Below are 19,890 nucleotides of genomic sequence, written 5' to 3' on the forward strand. Positions count from 1 at the left end.
TAGCATTGCGTGCTTCCAAACAGAGGGGACCACGCCAGAGGATAAGGAGGAAATCCATATTTCATGGAGGGGGTTTATGACTAAAGGGGCAATTTCATTCATGATTGAGGCTGTAGCTGGGTCCAATGGAGAGCCCGATTTACATTTCAAGAATAGTTTAAGGGCATACTCCTTGGTAAGTGGTTGAAAGGTCGTAAAGGCATGATTACAGACGATGACAGGGTCTTCGGCGATATCGGTACCGTTCTGAAGGATGGTTGCTGTAATGCTTGCGATTTTTTCCTCAAAGAAATCAGATACGTTTTCGCTCAGTACTTGGGAAGGGGGAATTGAGACATACAGAGCACTGGGATTAGTGAAATCTTTGACCATATTAAAGAGAGCTTTAGTGGAGTTTTTAGCCTTGGCAATAGTATCTGCAAAGTAGGTGCTCATGGAGTTACGCTTGAGTTTGCGGAACTCCTTGAGGGTTAGTCTGTAACGAGCCTTGGCTTCTGGGTCATAGGACCGTCGCCATTGACGCTCCATATTTTTACACTTACTTCTCTGATCCTTTAATTCCTGAGTAAACCATGGAGCCGAAGGGTTTTGTCTGCGGGAGGTGAGAGTTTGCAAGGGGGCTACTTTCTCAATGGCGGTCGTAAGATCATTGTTAAAGATAAGTACCGCTTTGTTGATGTCCTCAGGAAAAGGAGTACGGTTGTTGTAATAGTGTTGCTCTAGGGCCATACAGGAGATTTTGTGCCATCTTCTGCCTTGTGTTCTGATGGCCGACTCCTTCTTGACATTAAGAGTAGAACATATCTCGAATGGGATTAAGGAATGGTCAGACCATGTCAGAGGTAGGGATTGAAGAGTTTTAAGCTTCTCGCAGTTTGAAAAAATAAGGTCATGGGTATGACCTGCGATATGAGTGGGGCCCTTAACCCTTTGTGTCAGGTTTAAGTGTTCCATGGATTCTAGGAGATAGGTGGCCCGATTACAGCCACTTACATCAACATGATGGTTGAAGTCTCCCAGAACCATGAAGTGGGGATGTTTGATGGAGAGATCCGCCGTAATTGCCAATAGTTCAGAAATGGAAGACTGAGGGGTGTTCGGGGAGCAGTAGACCAAGATCCCTGAAGACACAGGCGTAGTAGAATTATACGATGAAGACACCCACCTTATGGAGCATTTCCTACACGAGTCAAGAAACAGCAGGGAAATCACTCTTCCAAACCAAGGGGTATGGCCCAGCCTGGTCTCCTTCGGGCTCTGAAAGGCGCATACAGACCCGCCCTTGGCCTGGGCTTCGGCCGGCACGCCCTAGCGCGTCCTGCGGTGCGGGAGCCTTCTGGAACTTTTGTAGGTGCCTCTTGGCGCTTGCTCTGACGCTTGCGGCGGGGTCCTCACAGATTCCCGGGACTTAGAGTCAAAGTTCCCTCACCCCCGGTAATAGCAGCAGTGACAGAGGCAAACACAGGCTTCACCTAGGACATGTAAAGAGTGAAGTAGCAGGTTCTTCTGTCCTCATGGAATTTATGTAGCTGGGATGCAATGTAGTCAAACTAAATAATGGACAAACTTGGAGTGTAGATAGGATATCCAAACATATTCTGAAGTCTCAAGATACTGGAGGGGACCTGCTAGATAGGATTTGCACTCCAGGCACTTCCAGAAAAGCTTCCCTGAGGAACGTTACAGTTCCACCCTGATGGCACAAAATGTTATCCTTGATTAGTTGGGCTGCACCCTACACCTTCTCATACGTTGTTAACCTATATCCTATCCACCATCTTTCATTTTCTTTTCAGCATTTTTTTATCCTCCATACTGTTTTTCCCTCCATGCTGGTGTGTTGTTCTTCCTTTATGGTTCTTTCCAATTTTAGATTTTTTTATTATGGATTTCCCATTTGATTTTGTGGTTTTCTAAGTGTTCTCCATGTGTCCATATAGGGGGAATGGTATGTTGTAATTTATTCTTGTTCCTATAGATGGCATTATCTTACCTTATTAAATACACCTTCAGGTTCACCTTTCCCTCCCACCTCCTTACCTTACTGTTCATTGGAAGGGTCCATCAGCTGTCAACTGTAACCTGGGAACTTTGATAGGGATTTGATGTTGAACAGCAGACTGGATTGGTGATGCAGAATAAACCAGCTTTTCCTACCATGTCCTGCTCACCATATCTGTTTATAACATGCACTCACATATAGTTAACTAATAACAAGATATTACCCTATATGCTTCGGTGTTTTCTAGGCACATATAGAGAATAAGTGACAGATGAATGCTGTGGTTATCCTGATGTGTAAGGGTGATGGTGGTGGGCTCACAGTATTTCAAAGCGGATGACCACACACATATAGTGTCTGCTAAAAATTCACCTGGAGCACTTTACAAGGGTTGAAGCCAAACGTGAGTACATGCAGCAATATTGGGGCTTCCTGAGTGGGTGCTGGTGGCCCCTGAGGACAAGACAACCTGTCAAAATGTACATGTTGTTAAATATAGTGAGGACCAGCATTAGGGCGGGGGTCTTTACAATGTTGAACCTGTAGTTGACTGGACCTTCCAGTAGTCATTGCTCCAGGCTAGTGGGTCTGGGATTAAAAGGAGCTTCTGTGAACCAAAGAGAACTTACTTCAGTCATGGATTTTCATACAAAGTGATAGCCTCATAAATAGCTTAGTGTGTCACAAACTCCAACGCACTTTTCATTTGAACTATACATCATACCTTCTACAGCAATGTATAATGTCTCGGAATTTTCACTCAACTTATGGAAATACATATGTAAATGTAAATGTTGCTCTCTTATATAGCGCACGACTCACCGTGGAGGCATCTCGGCGCTTGCCTTGGGAACCTGTCCTGGCTTTTCCCCGGTGAGATAGCCCATACAGGGCATCCAAGGTGTAAGCCAGGCATCCCGCCGCAGGGGGGCCGTTGTGGAGATTAAGCAAGCTTAATGCCCAGAGTTGCAGAGTGAGAACCCATGATTCGAGTAGGCACCGGATCGAGAATTATCGAGTCCGTGGACATTTTGAGCTCAAGACCCTGCCACGTTGGGAATTGAACCCTGGTCCCGGGTCTGACCTCTGCTTCGGGTCTGCCTGCTCTACACCGTGAGCCACACTTCTCCATATCTGCACTTTATAACTTTCTAGTTTATATTGAAATTGTTGATAGCACTACATGACAAATGTTTAACATCAGCATGTACTCCACAGATTAATAATGTATTGAAAGGAGAAGCTTTAGTTTTTCACACTTGTTTTGGCAACAGGACTTCAATTTAAGCCACGACCTATTTGGAACGTATGTGTGCAAGTCCCTCTAATAGAGCTTAGTCTTTGCCTTGTTTGCATGAAGAACTGCCTGCACTAAACACTTCACTGGAAGCTAAAGTGTGCCCTGTATCTCTTTAGCCACACTGAATCAGACTTGTCTCCACTACCTCGCTGTTTCTAATTATATATGTATTCCTACATACTGTCAATCTATGCATGGCGGGGCGTAAGTTAAAGACAGTTCAGTAAAATATATTTTTGGGAGGTTTTTAAATGTTAGATTTTGTCTTATGCCAATGCCTAACTATAATGCCACTTTCACCTTTCTTTTTTTTAAACTGACACCACCATGGCTCTGCACCCCTCCCAAAAGGAAGTCCGGGAAGATTTGCAAAAGAAAAGATTGGTAACCAAAATATTCAGTACTGTTTTTGTAAAAGAAAAATATTCTTTCATAATTTTGATAACCTTTATTAACACTTCTTTTATTTTTTTTTACAACTCTTTGTGTTCTATTTGAAGACGTTGTTCCAGGGCCCATTTATAGAGTCTTCTAATAACTTCACGCCAAACCACAACCATATGAAAGTGTTTGCAGTACATCCCGAAATGCTGCATGTTTTCTTGTTTTTCTTGTTGTAGCACATCCTCTGGAGCAGTAATTCTCTTTTTCCTGCTCACTTCTTCTGCATTTCACCACACACTATGAGGTTTGGATGCATACCCCTCAATAGCCCTCAGGTGCCACCAGATTCTGGCAGTTCCCATTGAATATTAGCCAGTCTTAATTGTGTGGAGAGGTTTCTGGCACAAAGTGCAAGTAATATCTTGAACATTGGTTTTCTTTTCTCAGCAGCTGGAAGCTCGAAAAGAGCCACACCAGTGTTTCCTTATCTGGACTTCCTTCTTGTGGTGCTGCTGAAGTAAACCTGGTAGAACACTGTTGGCATCATTTTCAGATGGTATACTTTGTAAAGCGTTGGTTGAAGATGCAGTTTTTGTCTGCTGTTCTCTAGTTTTATCTGAGGTCCCAAAGGCTTTAGATTGCATTTCCCGCAGTCTCTCTCTCTTAAACACCAGTCAAGTAATGGTGGTTAGCAAAATCATTTGAGATTGTTTCTAAAGAATGTGGGCTTTTTTCGAGTTGTGTCATCTGAAAAGCCAATGGTTGCTTTAATTTTTATTTATTTTTTAAAGGTTTTGAAGTGCTCCAGCGGTACCAGAGAAACAGTAGAACCAATTAGAGGATCCTGCTGCAATTCCGCGCGACTTTACTTTTTCACCAGTTTTGAGGGGTGGAATACAGGGGACCTGGAACATCTAAAAAAAATGAGTTCACTGTGAAGGGGTGGTTTTATTGAAAGTGTAAGCTTGAAGTTTTCTGACAGGCTCAAATATCAAATGTATCTGAAACTTTTTTGTGGCATTTGTAAGTTGAAACACCACCATATTGGCTCATATCATTACTTTGATGTATACTCAAAAAGTTCCCATCCACTATTATAAGAGAGTGACAGTTAATGCAGTTCACATCCTGTCTAGTTTGCGCTGCCATTTTCTTTGCTTTTAGCTAATTTATTTGGTGCATCAAAACCAGAAAATGGCACCTGGGGGACAAGAGGCAATACACCACTTGGGTGATGAAGAGGATCGTCAGGAGAACCCACGCACTACCACCCAATCTGATGTGTGGTACTTGTTCACCACCCTGTGAGAAAAAAGTCTCCTTAAAAATAGTAACCTGTAGCCTCTGTGGCAAGCAGTTCCCAGTGATCCTGCAAAGAAGTATTCTCTTTCTCTTTCCACCTCTAATAGGATGCAGCGCTTGAGGACCTAGCACACCCGGCACACACAGGCTAGATAATAAAGGCCTCTGATTTCCAGTGGAAATAATGGGTTCATTCCATACCTATATACCACATGCATGAAATGGGTATGAGGTTATTTTATTAGTAAGTAGTGCACGCATAAAAATGCGTGTGCATCCCTATAAGAGGCACTCCTGGATGGATCATAAGCTGATTCCAATTTAGTTGAAGAAGTAGTTTATTTTTATTTTCATAAATTGTTTCTTCATGATATTAGCAACATATCAGAGAAATTCATAGCAAAGTCAAAGTTTAATCATTTGATGAAAACTCCGATGCATTTCGGGTGTGGTGCCCTTTGTCAAGGAGAACTGAAAGAAGAAGAAATGAGCATGTGTAAGAATACGGGGGGGATAGATGGTCGAAAAAAGATTACCGGCATGTGACGTGCTTGTGCAATTGCTAAATTGGAATCAGCTTATGATCCATCCAGGAGTGCCTCTTATAGGGATGCACACGCATTTTTATGCGTACACTACTTACTAATATATTACAGGCGCCGGACGGAGACGCCACCGGAGAGTGCACCCAACCTGTTCCACCTCCCACTAAAGACTTAAGAATTTTGTTCAATACAACGCAGTGCACCCTCCACTTCCAATTTTTATGGGGCTATTTTGACAGTAGTACAGCAGATGGTGGGGTTATTAGTGCGAGGAAGGCCACAATAGCTGAAGGGTACGCTGGGGATAGCATTGCTGCTACCACCTTTTTTCAGGAGGACAGCTCCCTGCAGTCCCCCAACAGCAAACTAGGTTCCAGGTCCAATGCTTCCAAGTTCAAGATTGGTGGGTTCTGAATTTTTTTAATCTGGTAATCCTGGGCGAGAAAACAATAGTTCTCAGAATGGCCTGTAGTGGTATTAAACTCCTCCACCAGGAGTACAAGTCAGGACCACTTAGTGCTGTAGCGCATGGGCTAACCCTCCTCTGACGCAGAACTTTACATAAACTATAGAGCGCAAGTCAATTGGGTCAATCAGTCAGTCAAAGCATCTTTTTTCAGCAGTATGCCATAAAAGCATTAAAAGATTCTACATACAAATGTTATAAGTTAAATAAAAATATATATCAGCTAATCAAATACAGACCATGAAACATAATATTTCCTATAAAACATGAAATACATGTAATATTTGTATTAAGAAAATAATTCATACCTTTTTCTAATACCCAAGTCTTTCTTTATAATTTAGAACTGCATAACAGACCGCTTTCATGGGGAGTTTTTGCAAAAAATCTAGTGCTAACCGATATTGTGTAACATTTGCCCTACATAGCATTGATGCAAGATAAACCGACCTTGGATAAGAATATGAAGTGCAAAACATTATAAAGTGGCAAGTGCACGGAGACCATACATTATTACATGTCCAGATGGTAAATCTCGAGACCAAGAACATTGCTCTGGAAAGGCCACCTTAAAATGATCATACTCAGCCTGATATAAGAAAGAAGATGATGACATATCGGGTCAATCCAAGAACCCTCCCATTGACCTAAGTGGAAAAGAATCCTTTTACTTCAACAAACTCTCATCCTCCAGTGGAACCCCTTGGTGGCTTGCTTCATCATGGAGTTCCTTCAAAGGCTTTTGTGGATCTGGGCGTGTTACAATATATGAGGCACAAGAGTACTTTGTTGGAAAAGGTATAGAATAGTGATTGGGGGCAGGGTTACTCTTTGCAAATACCCGCTTGGTAGCCCTAATGTGTTATTCTGGACGTCCACCAGTATAGTTATAAACAGGATAAGTTAGGAAGTCCCAGGGCTCGAATTACCCCTACTTCCTCTAAGGGGCAACAGGTTTTTGCCACTTATGTTCCCAAAAGCTTGTGGCTTTCGTCAGGACTGATTATTCTACCACAATCCAATGCATATGTAACTGGTGAATTTACCATACATATGTCAAGCACAACTAAACCACCTACTTGGTGTCTGTAAGTGAGTAAATATTAAGGCACCTAATAGTCGAATAGTGCTCCAAAGGGCCACGGAGGAGAGGCATGCCTGTTGTCACACAGACTCCAAGGTCCCCGCCTGGCCTGCTCACTTAAAATACCTCTGTCTGTGCCTGCATGTTCTTTAAAGCATAAGGATTATTTTATCCTTAGGGCAATGGGAGGGTTCCCAGTTTGATTGAATCAAGTTAGGGTGTATAGTTTGTTTAAACAGGTGGATACAGACATCCGAAACCTTTGACCAGGTGGTCCATCTTCCAATGGGCCATCCGCTCACTGCAACAGTCATCGCTCTCTATTTAGGGTGAGTCATGTTTCCCAATCTGATTTCCCAACCTGAAGCCATCATGCACGGTGTAGCTATTGCGGGCCAGGAAATCACTCAAGGGCTCCCATATACAAAGGGAATACTACACGTGCGTCAGTGCCATTGATGTTTTTTTTTAAATTTTGGCAGTTTTTTCTCGAAAAACACAATACTTTGCAGAGCGGGTGCATCGAGCTTGACGCGTCTTCCCCAAGGCGTTGCTGCTTTCAGTGAATATGTCGCAGCAGTAGGTAGCTCCACTGGAAGGAGAGAAAGCCTCACCATCTAGGAAGGATCTCTATGAATCGCAAGCAGGCTTCCCCTGGAAATTTGGAGGTGATGGCCTTGTGTGACATGGCACTGCAGTGCTTAATTTGTAAAAGAATACGTGCTGCGCCCAAAGGTTTGTTCAAAGCCCTGTGATCGGCACTATAAAATGTCGGGGTAACACATACCAAGGGTGCATAGTCTTGATTTCCCCTCATGCCTCTTAAATCCACCACCAGACACATCCTGCCGCTGTATCTCAATCTCTCGGGTTCTTTTTCGTCCCTGGTTTCTCTCTTTGTCTCTGTGTTTTCCTTTTTCTACCCCCGTTTTATGTGTTCTATGTTCCCCTAGGTCAGAGTCTGCTGAGGGAAAATGTAGTTGCCAGGCCCCAAAAACCAGTGCTGTGGGCCTCACCTGAAGCCATTTGCTGAAATTAAGCACTGGCTGGCCTTACGTCCGCTATTCTACAAATGAACTCCTTAAACACGCAATAGCACCGAGGTCAAGAAAGCTCAAATGTTGAGCTATACAAGAAATGCATAAACCAACATAAAAGAAATTTTAAGGCTGATGCAAAATATTATTCTGTTCCACATTTCACTAACAGAAGTTCCTATTGAAAATTAGAGAGTGGAACTTTCACCTTTTGCCTAGGGACAGCAATACCAAACTAGCACCCTGAAATAGTCTGTTTTGGCACAAGACAAAAGGTTTTATATCCTGCAATACGACCAGTAAAATCCAGTATAAGTATAATTAATTATACAAAGCAAAATGAATACATACGTTATTAGCCAGAGTCACTGCATCTAATTCCTCTTTCCCTAGGTGGCCACAGAACATGGTGCTGACTAGAGTTAGCAGGAAAACTAGCATCTGTGATATGATCTGTTATAGAAGAAAAGAATGATTTGCATTAATGGTTGCAGTACAAAAAAAACCATCATGGTATGCAAACTATAGAGCACTCAACTACCAACAGAGTGGACTTCACACAGAACAGGTTGCACAGTAGATTTTTTAGCCTTCATATTTTAAATATTGTAACAACACATTATACACACAAACACACAGAACTAAAGAAATCAGTTATGGTGGAGTAACGGACTTTACATTTAAGGGCCTGTAGGCTCCCTCTATGCAGGTATATACCGAAACAAGCACTGACAAAGCCAACAGGGCTGGCCTTTTGGTATGAAATGTAGCATGTACAGAATGGATCTAACACACATGCCCACAATACACTTTCTTCTATGCACACATACGATACTGTCAATATATACGTACACATACACATACAAGAGCGTGGAGGTTACTGTGGTTATACACATACAGGAACGTGGTGGTGATGGTTGTAGTGGTGGCGATAGTAGCAATGCTGGTGGTGTTGGTCCTAATGATCATAGTGGTGGTAAGGTTGACGGTGGCAATTGTGGTAGTGGTGACAGTGATAATAGTGGTGGTCACTGTTGTAGCAAACGTGATGGTCATGTACAACATGTTATGTACCCTACCATTTGTGTTACCTGTTAGCTCATGGAGGTCCTGCTGCTGCTGCTGTGCCCCATCCTCCTTATGACTGCTTCACTGTGTTTACACTCACAGCCCTCTCTCACATGCTTGCTATGCATCTAAGTCTTTTCAGTGGTGAGTACCCAGCAGTTCTTATGTTGTGCTTGCTGGGCCGCTCAACTAGTATGAAGTGAGTAGGATATTATAGATCAATCCCCATGCACCAGAATGGATCCAGAGCATGTTTCATAAACTGTGCTTCTGCTCTCAGATAGCTGGCCATGTTCCCCTTTGTGTTGGTTCTGTACCGTCCTTAAATTAGTAGAGCAAAGCAACATGTAAGTGCCACCCCTGGGTGCTGACATCAGTTTCCTGTTTTACCGTTTCCATGCCCTCAGATACAGAGAATGACAAACTCTTGGTACCAGTATGCCAAGTACTAACTCGGGACCCGTTAGCCAGACTCCCCTGAGCCGTACTCCCATCCCCTCCCCCCGATATTTTTGCCTAGACCCCCTCCTGTTTGTTGAGTTTTTTTCTGTTGGCTTTAGGGCTCTGCACACTTTGCCACTGCTAACTAAGGCTAAGTGTGTGTGCTCTCTCCCTAAAACATATCACAATTGGCCTACACCTAATAAGCATGCCAGTTTCTTGGAACTCCACAGTAAATGGTCCTACATGAAACCAGGGCATGAAAATGAAATGCTACTAAAGGGCCTGAAGCACTGCTACCCACCAAAGTACCCTTTGTCAATGTCATGTTATTTTACTTTTGTTCACTTTAATGTATTGGTCAGTTAAGATGTTTTTTCCATCTTGTTACAGAAACCCCTGATGAAGAGCCTCGAAGGTTTGAAATGCATTGGGTTTGTTTACTCCATTATTGATGCATCTGTAAGAGACGAACCAGTGTACAAACTCAAAGCCTGATAAAGCATACATTTGGTGATGAAAAGTAGAATAATAAAAAATACAGATGTAATCCTACTGTCTCTGGAGTGATGAATTAAGTCGAAAAATTAAAAGTTAAAAATAAGGAATAAAATTAAGGTATCAATGGACTACTTGAGGAATACTATGATCAATTGGACACATCTGGGTGATGAATCCCATTTTCGGCAGTGCATCAGCGAGGAGCGCGTGACACGTGCCCAGGCTTTGTTCAATGTTACAATACTGTGGTAGAGGCAAACCACGTTTCACTGTTTGCACGCACTTACAAGGGAATTTTCAAGAATGGTTTCGGATATAAGGAGAGGAGTGCACTCTCACACTCGTAGTTGGCTTTTGCATTAATTATCGCCTCAATGAGTCTGCACCCTACTGATGGAATGAAGATTTACTGAACTGGAACACTTTAATAAATATTTTTGTCACCTCGGGGACAGTTGAACTGTGGAGTGGAATCTTATTAGTAACATCGATTACCGTATGAATTATTTTAACTGACTAGCACAAATCGGAATTCTGGTTGGGTTCTTTTGTATTTGTATAGTGGTTATGAACATGGCACCGTTTTATTTAATGTGACTTCATTGTGAAACAGTAGCGTAATTTTGTAATTTGGTATTTGCGACAATGTATTTCACGTGTAAAGCATTATGTGTACCGGGTTACAGTTTGATTTGGGGCTGGAGGTTAACGCATTTCAGCATTTTTTGGGTTACGAAGGGAGGGTCGGTTTAGAGCATTATGGGAATTGGAGTTACTGGTGAGAGGGCGGGTTTATTAGAAGTGGAACACCTGGGGGAATCCATTACGGGTTTTTGAGTATTTAAGCACGTAGAGAAGATGGAATTAACACTATGGGCTTCCTAGGAATTTCGCTGAATCAATGATGAGACGTTGACCATCGAGTGGAGTTAGGTGCTGCATCCACTCGCGGATCTTTTCTGTTTATTTGGAGGGGAGCGATAAGGAGGAATTCTGTTTTTAGTGTGTTTAGTTTTAAATGGTTGCTTGCCAACCAGATCTGTGTTTTTTGGAACGTTGTATGGTAGGCATTTACCGGTCGGTAACGGACGAATTCGGCCGTTACCGACCGGTAAATGCAATTTGAGATGTAGGGCCCTGTATTTTACAGAATCGGTAAATTTACCGATCGGTAAATTTACCGATTCTGTAAAATACCGAATCGGTATTTTTACCGATTCGGTAAAATTGATATGTAGGTGGGACTCTTCTGAGTCCCACAACCCTTACCGAATCGGTATTTTACCATCAAATATGTTTGATGGTAAAATACCGATTCCGGTGTGCATGCACATGTGTGCATGCACACCTGTGCCATATGACAGGCAGGCCTGCCCTTAGGGCAGGTATGCCTGCCACATGGCCCCCGAACCTTTTTTGGGGGTGCTAGAGGGTGTCAAAGTGACACCCCCTGCACCCTTGTCAAAATCGGTATTTACCTATTCGGTAAATACCGACCGGTAATGCCCCATTCATTCCTATGGGCTTCAAAGCCCATAGGAATGAATGGAGCATTACCGGTCGGTATTTACCGAATCGGTAAATACAGATAATTACCGATTCGGTAAATGGAACATCTGGATGTTCCTACATACCCCCCCTTCTTATTTACCGATTCTTAATTACCGAATCGGTAAAATTCGGTAATTAAGGATCGGTAAATAAGTTCTACCTACATCTGGCCCTTGATGTCTTCAAGAGAGTGGACCTTAATTTAGGGTAGTGTGTTGTCGGCGTACATGTGATATTTAATGTTTGAAGATGTGAGAAGCTCAGTGAGTGGTTCACTAAACAGATTGAAGACTGTTGAAGAGTGGGAAGATCCCCGGGGTACTCCCAAGGTGACTTGGGTGGGGTTAGATAAAGATTGGTTGATCTTGAATCTTTGCGTTCTGTCTTGGAGGAAGGAAGTATACCAGTTTAACGCTGTTCCAGGTAAACCCATTCTATGTTTCAAGAGGTCTAGTAGGTTGCTGTGTTTGATTGTATCAAAGGCTGAGGATAAGCTAAGTAGGATTAGCGAACAGGTTTCATTTTGATCTAGTATTTGTAGAGCATCATCTATAAGGTGGGTCATGGCTGATTCGGTTCTATGCCAAGATCGAAAGCCAGATTGAAATTGATCCAGCAGGTTGAAGTAGTCAATGTGGTTACTAAGCTGAATGTGGACACATTTTTCGAGTAGGTTTGCCAGGGTCGAGATATTGGATATTGGGCGATAGTAATTCAGGTCTGACTGGTCTGCTGATACTTTCTTTAAGATAGGGAATACCGGACCCACTTTGAGGATCTCTGAGATGGTTCCTTGCAAAAGGGAGGTGTTTTTAATCCTCGTCCAAAGGGGCACTAGCTGTGGCATGAAGGTCTTTAAGTGGTTGCTGGGAGAGGATCTGTGAAATGATTGGAGGGAGTCAAGGCCATGAGCATGTTTAAGATAGTTTCTTCACTGTAGAAGTTGAAGGTGGTCCAGGAGGCACTGTTGTTGAGGTCGAACTTTGTAGAGAAGTTAGGCGGTGTCACTGGTGTGGTCAGCGTGGTGTTAATGTGTGGTGGGTGTGGGATAATAGGTTGTTAAGTAGGTCTGTCTTTAAATTTTGAGTCTTTGTTGTGAAAAAGGCGGCAAGTTCCTCACAATTGGGGAGTGTTTCTGGATTAGCTTGGGGGAGTGGGAGACACCCTTAGATTGAGCTTTTATTATTTCGAGAAAAAAAAATCGGGCGATTCTTAGCTTGCTCTAATTGTTTACATATGAAGTCAGCTTTTGAATGTCTAATCTTTCTGTAGTAGGAGTTTCTGGTGCTTCTTAGTAGTTTGAGGTGGGCAGCGGATAGAGCGATCCCTCCATTGTCTTTCAATTGCTCTCAGTGATCTGTGTCTAGGAAAGCTCCAATGAATGGAAACCTCTACAAAAGCATCAGGTGCAATTTTGGCTAGTTGATAGTAAACTCCAAAAATGTCTGGAGGTTTGCTGTTGTCTAAAGGTGGTCTACTACTGTAAAGAAATGCCTCTTTTTGCATGATCATCCCCAAGATCTTTGACTGATGGTGCTGGTTTTTTGCCATTGAAGGTACAACGAGTACTGTCAAAAAAGCCACTGTGCTAATGTTCTGACCCTTAAAATGTGTATGTCTAATTGGTTAACCTGAAATTGCCATAAGTTAACTTACTTATATATTACTACTATATGGTACCAGGGGTACCATGCACCAGCTTGTGAGTTAAATGTTCCTCATGGTCTAAAGCACTTATTGTTTCACCATGAGTATGACAAAGCAAAGCATGACTCCCAGTCTGCCATTGCCAACTGGCAGAGCAGTATCAATTGCTAAATCATTTAAACCAATGGCAAAGCCCAAACCTTCCTTTTTAATATCTGTAAGTCACCCTTGAGATAGGCCTACTGAGCCCTAAAGGCAGGGTGCATTATATTTAAAAGATGGACGTATGTTTTATTAAATTTACATTTCCTGACAGCAAAAACCCTGCATTGTTGTTTTCTACTGTGAAAAGACTAGTGTCCCTGTTGGCGAGCATGGAGTTACACGCTGACAGCTCAGCAGTGCTAACTTCCAAATGGTACTAATTAATATGGTACTTCAAGGAAACAAATTGTTGCATTTAACAAGATTTGTTATTCAAGTTGAATTTAATGTAACTTTTTCACAAATGGCAACTTTAGGAAGTTGCCACTTGCTGACCAAAGTTTCCAGCAGTCCCAGACAGACTTCTACTTTCCTAGTAACAGGTGTGAAGAAAAATAAAGGACCTGCAGAGGATAGGAATGTGCCCTCCTCCTGGCAGAATGTCCAGAGTGGGTGTAAGCCCAAAAGGCGAGCTTCAAAGGGAATGACACCTTCAAGCGACAAATAGTAGTTACACATGGAAGTGACTGCTCTTTTATCTTAGCAGACAGTCTGGTATCTCAGCAGAGAGGCAAAAGATGTTGTCAAACTATTTGTTCAGAGGGTGTGTATTCCATTGGTAGCCACACCTCTGATTGGGCTAGGGAACTCCACACATCATGAGAAGAGCTCTTCCATATTGGGTTATGGCAGAATAGTGCCTTCTCGGGTATCCAGAGGCCACACTTGACAGAAGTATTATCAATGAAACAATGGTTCCTATCGGAAAATATATGTGTACCTTATATATTAACGAACCCCACGCCCACTCAAAACAGAATGAGCCCGACCTGTGCTGACTTCCCACCAGGATTTATTCTGCCAAAATTATAAATAAAGCACAGTCCAGGAAACGCCAGGCAGACGCGTTTCTAGCGAGTTTGTTAGCTTTCTTCAGTGCCGGTTCGCGTTTCCTCTTAGAGCCTCGCACCTGAGGGTACTTGCAGTGTCCTGAGCGATCTCTGGCCACGCCTTTCAAGTTGATGATTACTCCCCGCCTCCGCTCTCAGCTGCAGTGCCTCCTGTGAAGATGTTGAGACCAGGGGCATGCTGGTAAGCTTTCTTCAGTGCCGGTTCGCGTTTCCTCTTAGAGCCTCGCACCTGAGGGTACTTGCAGTGTCCTGAGCGATCTCTGGCCCTGCCTTTCAAGTTGATGATTACTCCCCGCCTCCGCTCTCAGCTGCAGTGCCTCCTGTGAAGATGTTGAGACCAGGGGCATGCTGGTATATCGAGCCCATTGTGACAGCCCATACAGTGAAAGGCTGACAAACGCCAGGTGGTTTGTCCGGTGTCCCTCATCCCTCTGCTTACGTCCACAGGGATAATTTTTCACAGTACCTGATGGGGCCCCTGCAGACATGCTGCAGCCCCCTTCTCCAAAGTAGTATGTTGCAGCCAAAATACTGTAAGACCATTCGGGGGGGTGAAGCGCTGTAGTTTCATACAAAATGCAAAGGTTTCTGGCTTTGCGCCTCACGCCAGATCAGGAGGGCATGCCAGTTAACCAGTGAACAGCATACTGGTATATTATCGAACCCCACGCCCACTCAAAACAGAATGGCCCGACATGTGCTGACTTCCCACCAGGATTTATTCTGCCAAAATTATAAATAAAGCACAGTACAGGAAACGCCGGGCAGACGCGTTTCTAGCGAATATGTTAGCTTTCTTCAGTGCCGGTTCCCGTTTCCTCTTAGAGCCTCGCACCTGGGGGTACTTGCAGTGTCCTGAGCGATCTCTGGCCACGCCTTTCAAGTTGATGATTACTCCCCGCCTCCGCTCTCAGCTGCAGTGCCTCCTGTGAAGATGTTGAGACCAGGGGCATGCTGGTATATCGAGTCCATTGTGACAGACCATACAGTGAAAGGCTGACAAACGCCAGGTGGCTTGTCTCGGTGTACCGCATCCCTCTGCTTACGTCCACAGGGATAATGTTTCACAGTACCTGGTGGGGCCCCTGCAGACACGCTGCAGCCCCCTTCCCCACAGTAGTATGTCCCAGCCAAAATACTGTAAGACCACTCGGGGGGTGAAGTGCTGTAGTTTTATACAAAATCCAAAGGTTGCTGGCTTTGCGCTTCATGTCAGATCAGGAGGGCATGCCGGTTAACCAGTGAACAGCATACTGGTATATTATCGAACCCCACGCCCACTCAAAACAGCATGAGCCCGAAATGTGCTGACTTCCCACCAGGATTTATTCAGCCAAAATGATAAATAAAGCACAGTCCAGGAAACGGCAGGCAGACGCGTTTCTAGCGAGTATGTTAGCTTTCTTCAGTGCCGGTTCCCGTTTCCTCCTAGAGCCTTGCACCTGGGGGTACTTGCAGTGTCCTGAGCGATCTCTGGCCATGCCTTTCAAGTTGATGATTACTCCCCGCCTCCGCTCTCAGCTGCAGGGCCTCCTGTGAAGATGTTGAGACCAGAGGCATGCTAGTATATCGAGTCCATTGTGACAGCCCATACAGTGAAAGGCTGACAAACGCCAGGTGGCTTGTCTCGGTGTCCCGCATCCCTCTGCTTACGTCCACAGGGATAATTTTTCACAGTACCTGGTGGGGCCCCTACAAACACGCTGCAGCCCCCTTCCCCAAAGTAGTGTGTCCCAGCCAAAATACTGTATGACTATTCGGGGGGGGGGGGGGAGTGAAGCGCTGTAGTTTTATACAAAATCCAACGGTTGCTGGCTTTGCGCTTCACGGCAGATCAGGAGGGAATGCCAGTTAACCTGTGAACAGCATACTGGTATATTATCAAACCCCACGCCCACTCAAAACAGAATGAGCCCGACATGTGCTGACTTCCCACCAGGATTTATTCTGCCAAAATTATAAATAAAGCACAGTCCAGGAAATGCCAGGCAGACGTGTTTCTAGCGAGTATGTTAGCTTTCTTCAGTGCTGGTTCCCGTTTCCTCTTAGAGCCTCGCACCTGGGGGTTTAGGGGGTCTATTAAATAGACACAATGGCATGATATGACTGGAGTAGGATGCTAATAGAGAAGACCCAAAAAATGACAACATCTAGTCTGTATTTATGCAAATAAATGCAGATGGTGCTGGATGTCCCACGTGAACAGAACAGAAGAAAGTAAAAAATGACAATACAGTGAAATGAACATATAATAAAGCAAGAAAAGTTTACAAATATCACATAAACAACCAAGTTATAGTAAACAATGTTTGAGCACAAGTCCTCTTTACAATAAATGTAGTCAGATAATTGGTGGGGTATGACCAAGACCAACTGATTGGTCACACCAGTAAATACAAAACAGTGGGTTGTCTATTTAGGGCAACAATGTTTATGCCTGAAGATAAGGAAGAGCATAACTGATGCAGAAGAGGAAATGCGTTAGTATGTAGTGCACACCCAATGTGTGGAACTAAAGGAAGGGATACTCACAAGGGGTACTTTTGTCAGGCACTGGTAGTGGGTAAGGGAAAACATGCGGTAAAATTAAATGTACTCACATGAACTTCTTCACATTCTATTATGAATAACAATGTGAATAATGGGCAAGGAAATTATAAAGATACCTTCCAGAGGATGTAACATAACCCCACAGAGACAGGAGAAACCTCTCAATTATGATTCGGAAGCAGTTTCAGGGGTGTACATGGAACGCAAATAAGGCAAAAGGAGCTGGCTGCATCACTTCACTAGTTAGTAACCACATCCCTTAGGCTTGTAGTGGTGTAAAAGTGATCATTCTGATGTACAGACTTCACTTCACGTGTGGACTAGAGAGAGGACTGAAAAGGACTGCCCTACTGTGTCCTGGAATCAGCAAAGAGAGGCTGCACTAAAGGCTTTTTAAAATAATTTATTGTATGGATTTTAATGTCTTTTTTATCTCTGTTTGTGTAATATACGTATGCATAATTTTATGACTTAATTGTCGAATAAAGTTTGTGAATCGGCTGCACCAAAGGCTAGAAAGCACCTGCTGCATTTTGGGCTAGCAAAGAGGGGACTGGGCGTGCGGTGTCCCGCTCAATGAAAAATTATCCACTGAGTCAAAGACAGAGATGGTGACTCCAAGAGTCAGTTAGCTGACTCTTTTTTGCAGCCACAGGGCCATTAAAGCTGGGATTCCTGTTCCTTTGAGAGCTCAGTGCCAAGAAGCCTGATCAGGAAGCTAGATGCCAAAGTACAGCCTAGGAGATTGAATCCTGTGCCTCGAAAGTCACACCCTAGACAAGGGAGAGTCCTCAAATTGCAGGGTGGTCACCCAGCTTGAAAGTCACTGTAAGCTAATGGGAACTTCTAGCTTTGGTGTAACCAGAGACCATTAGACCAGTGGCAACTGGGTTTGTGCTAGACTTCACCCGGACTTTGTGGGACATCGAACCCTGAGACCAAGGATGCTCCCCCCAAGCTCATGGACCAAGGGATGGCTACAGGAAGACCCTCAACACCAGCTTAGCATACTTGAGCATCTTTAGCATCCTGCATCTCTTGAATCAGGATCTATCCATGGACTTCTTTGACAGTTCACCCATAGGACTAGCAACTTGACTGGAAACTGATTAAACTGTGAGGTAACAGTCCAACTGGACCAGAGTCAATCCTGTATCTGGCTCCCAGTTGTAATTGGTCCCCACAAGTGTGCCCATATACCCACTTTGAAGTCACATGACATGACTATCCCTAAACCATGACTTTACTGAACAGCTGTGATTTATTGGTTCCTTAAAAGTTCATATCTCCGGAACCCTTTGGTGGAAATTTGTCATTGAAGTGTATATTTTCTTAAACCGGTGTAGGATTTTTATTGTGTGGTACACTCTTCTTATTCAACTGTTTTGGTACTTCCCAATGCTTTGCATGCGTTCAATTGATAACGCCTGACTGCTCTGAGCCACAGCTACTCATTTATGAGCTATGGTTTTAAAAACAGACCTGACTGGACCTAATATGGGATTGTGACTTTATTAAACTTTATTAAACAGTAAGGTCGCACAACCACACCATGTGTTAGAACGTCAGAATGCCTGATTGTGGCGAGCCCACCTTCAACAGCCAGTCATCGAAGGAGGGCAAAATTAGTATCCCCTCCCCCTAAGGTGGGCTCCGACCATTGCCATAACATGTGTCAACATCTAAGGAGCATTGGAGAGGCTGAATGGGAGCAGGGAAAACTGCAAATGCTTCTAGCCTTCCTTGAATTGCAGATAACGTCTTTGGGAATGTAGGACAGGTATATGAAAATACATATCTTACAGCTCCAAGGACATCATTCTGTAGCCCAGGTTCAGGCCTGATCTGGGTCAGTGTGACCATTTTTAATGTATCCTACTGCAGGAAAGCATTTAGAGGCTATCAGTCCAAAATAGGCCCGAGAGCACCCTCCTTCTTCGGCACAAGTACATAGCGAAACCCTTTCCTATTTCTGAGACTGGTGTCATCTCATTAGCACCCTTGGAGAGTGCACTTGCACCTCTCTGCACCAGACTTGAAATTCTCTCTGTTGTGAAGGGGGATATTTTGTGGTGCAAAAGTAAAAAGCAGGGCATAGCCATATTGAATGATTTGTAAGACCCATCTGTCAGACGTAACTGATCTCCAGTCCACCCTGGGATAAAATTACGAATTCTGGCTCCTCTGAGTGAAAATGTGCTATTAAGATCAAACTTAATCAATCAATCAATCAGGTGTTTGTTATGCGTGCCTACTCACCTGTAAGGATCTGAGGTGCTGGGGGGGGGGGGTGGAGGGGGTCGCTTGTTCCAGTCCATCAAGGAGGGGGTCTGTTGAAGAGCCAGGTTTTGAGGTTTCTTGCGAAGATGGGGAGAGTTGTAATCTGTCTTAGGTGGAGCGGAAGATCGTTCCAGGCCAGGAGAAGGAGCAGCCTCCCGATCTGGTCTTTCTGGTGCCGGGTGCCACGACGTAGGAGAGCTGGGCTGTTCATAGGGTCCTTTGGGGTGCATGGAATTTGAGTCAGCTGTTCAGGTATGTTGGTCTGGTGTCGTGGAGGGCCTTGTGAGCATGTGTTAGCATCTTGAAGGTGACTCTAGCTTCGATGAGGAGCCAGTGGAGTGTCCGCAGGTGCTGAGAGATGTGACAGTGTCTTGGTAGGTTGAGGACCAGTCTTGCGACGGCGATTTGGATGTTCTACAGCTTGCGGTGAGGTTTTTGTTTATTCCTGCATAGAGTGCCTTGCCATAGTCGAGCCTGCTGGTGACCTGGGCGTGAGTGACAGTCTTTCTGAGTTCATAGGAGATCCATTTGAAGGTCTTACTTAGGAGGCCAAGAGTGTGGAAGCAGGAGGACGAGACAAAGTTGATCAGGTGGTCCATTTTGAGTTCTGAGTCAAG

General features: G+C 44.0%; 1 protein-coding gene across 2 annotated transcripts in view; it reads right to left on the minus strand.

Annotated features, from left to right (window-relative positions):
* Nucleotides 1-19,890, minus strand: part of LOC147730245 (multidrug and toxin extrusion protein 1-like) — a 673,781-nt gene that overhangs the window by 394,397 nt on the left and 259,494 nt on the right. For both annotated transcript variants that reach the window (XM_086958536.1, XM_086958535.1), the window contains exon 2: nt 8,472-8,573. In XM_086958536.1, the coding sequence (XP_086814662.1) occupies nt 8,472-8,573 (102 nt within the window). The remainder of the gene's footprint in view (nt 1-8,471; nt 8,574-19,890) is intronic.

Source organism: Lissotriton vulgaris, chromosome 2_1 (genome assembly GCF_964263255.1).
Source record: "Lissotriton vulgaris chromosome 2_1, aLisVul1.2, whole genome shotgun sequence".
Classification (NCBI taxonomy): Eukaryota; Metazoa; Chordata; class Amphibia; order Caudata; family Salamandridae; genus Lissotriton; species Lissotriton vulgaris.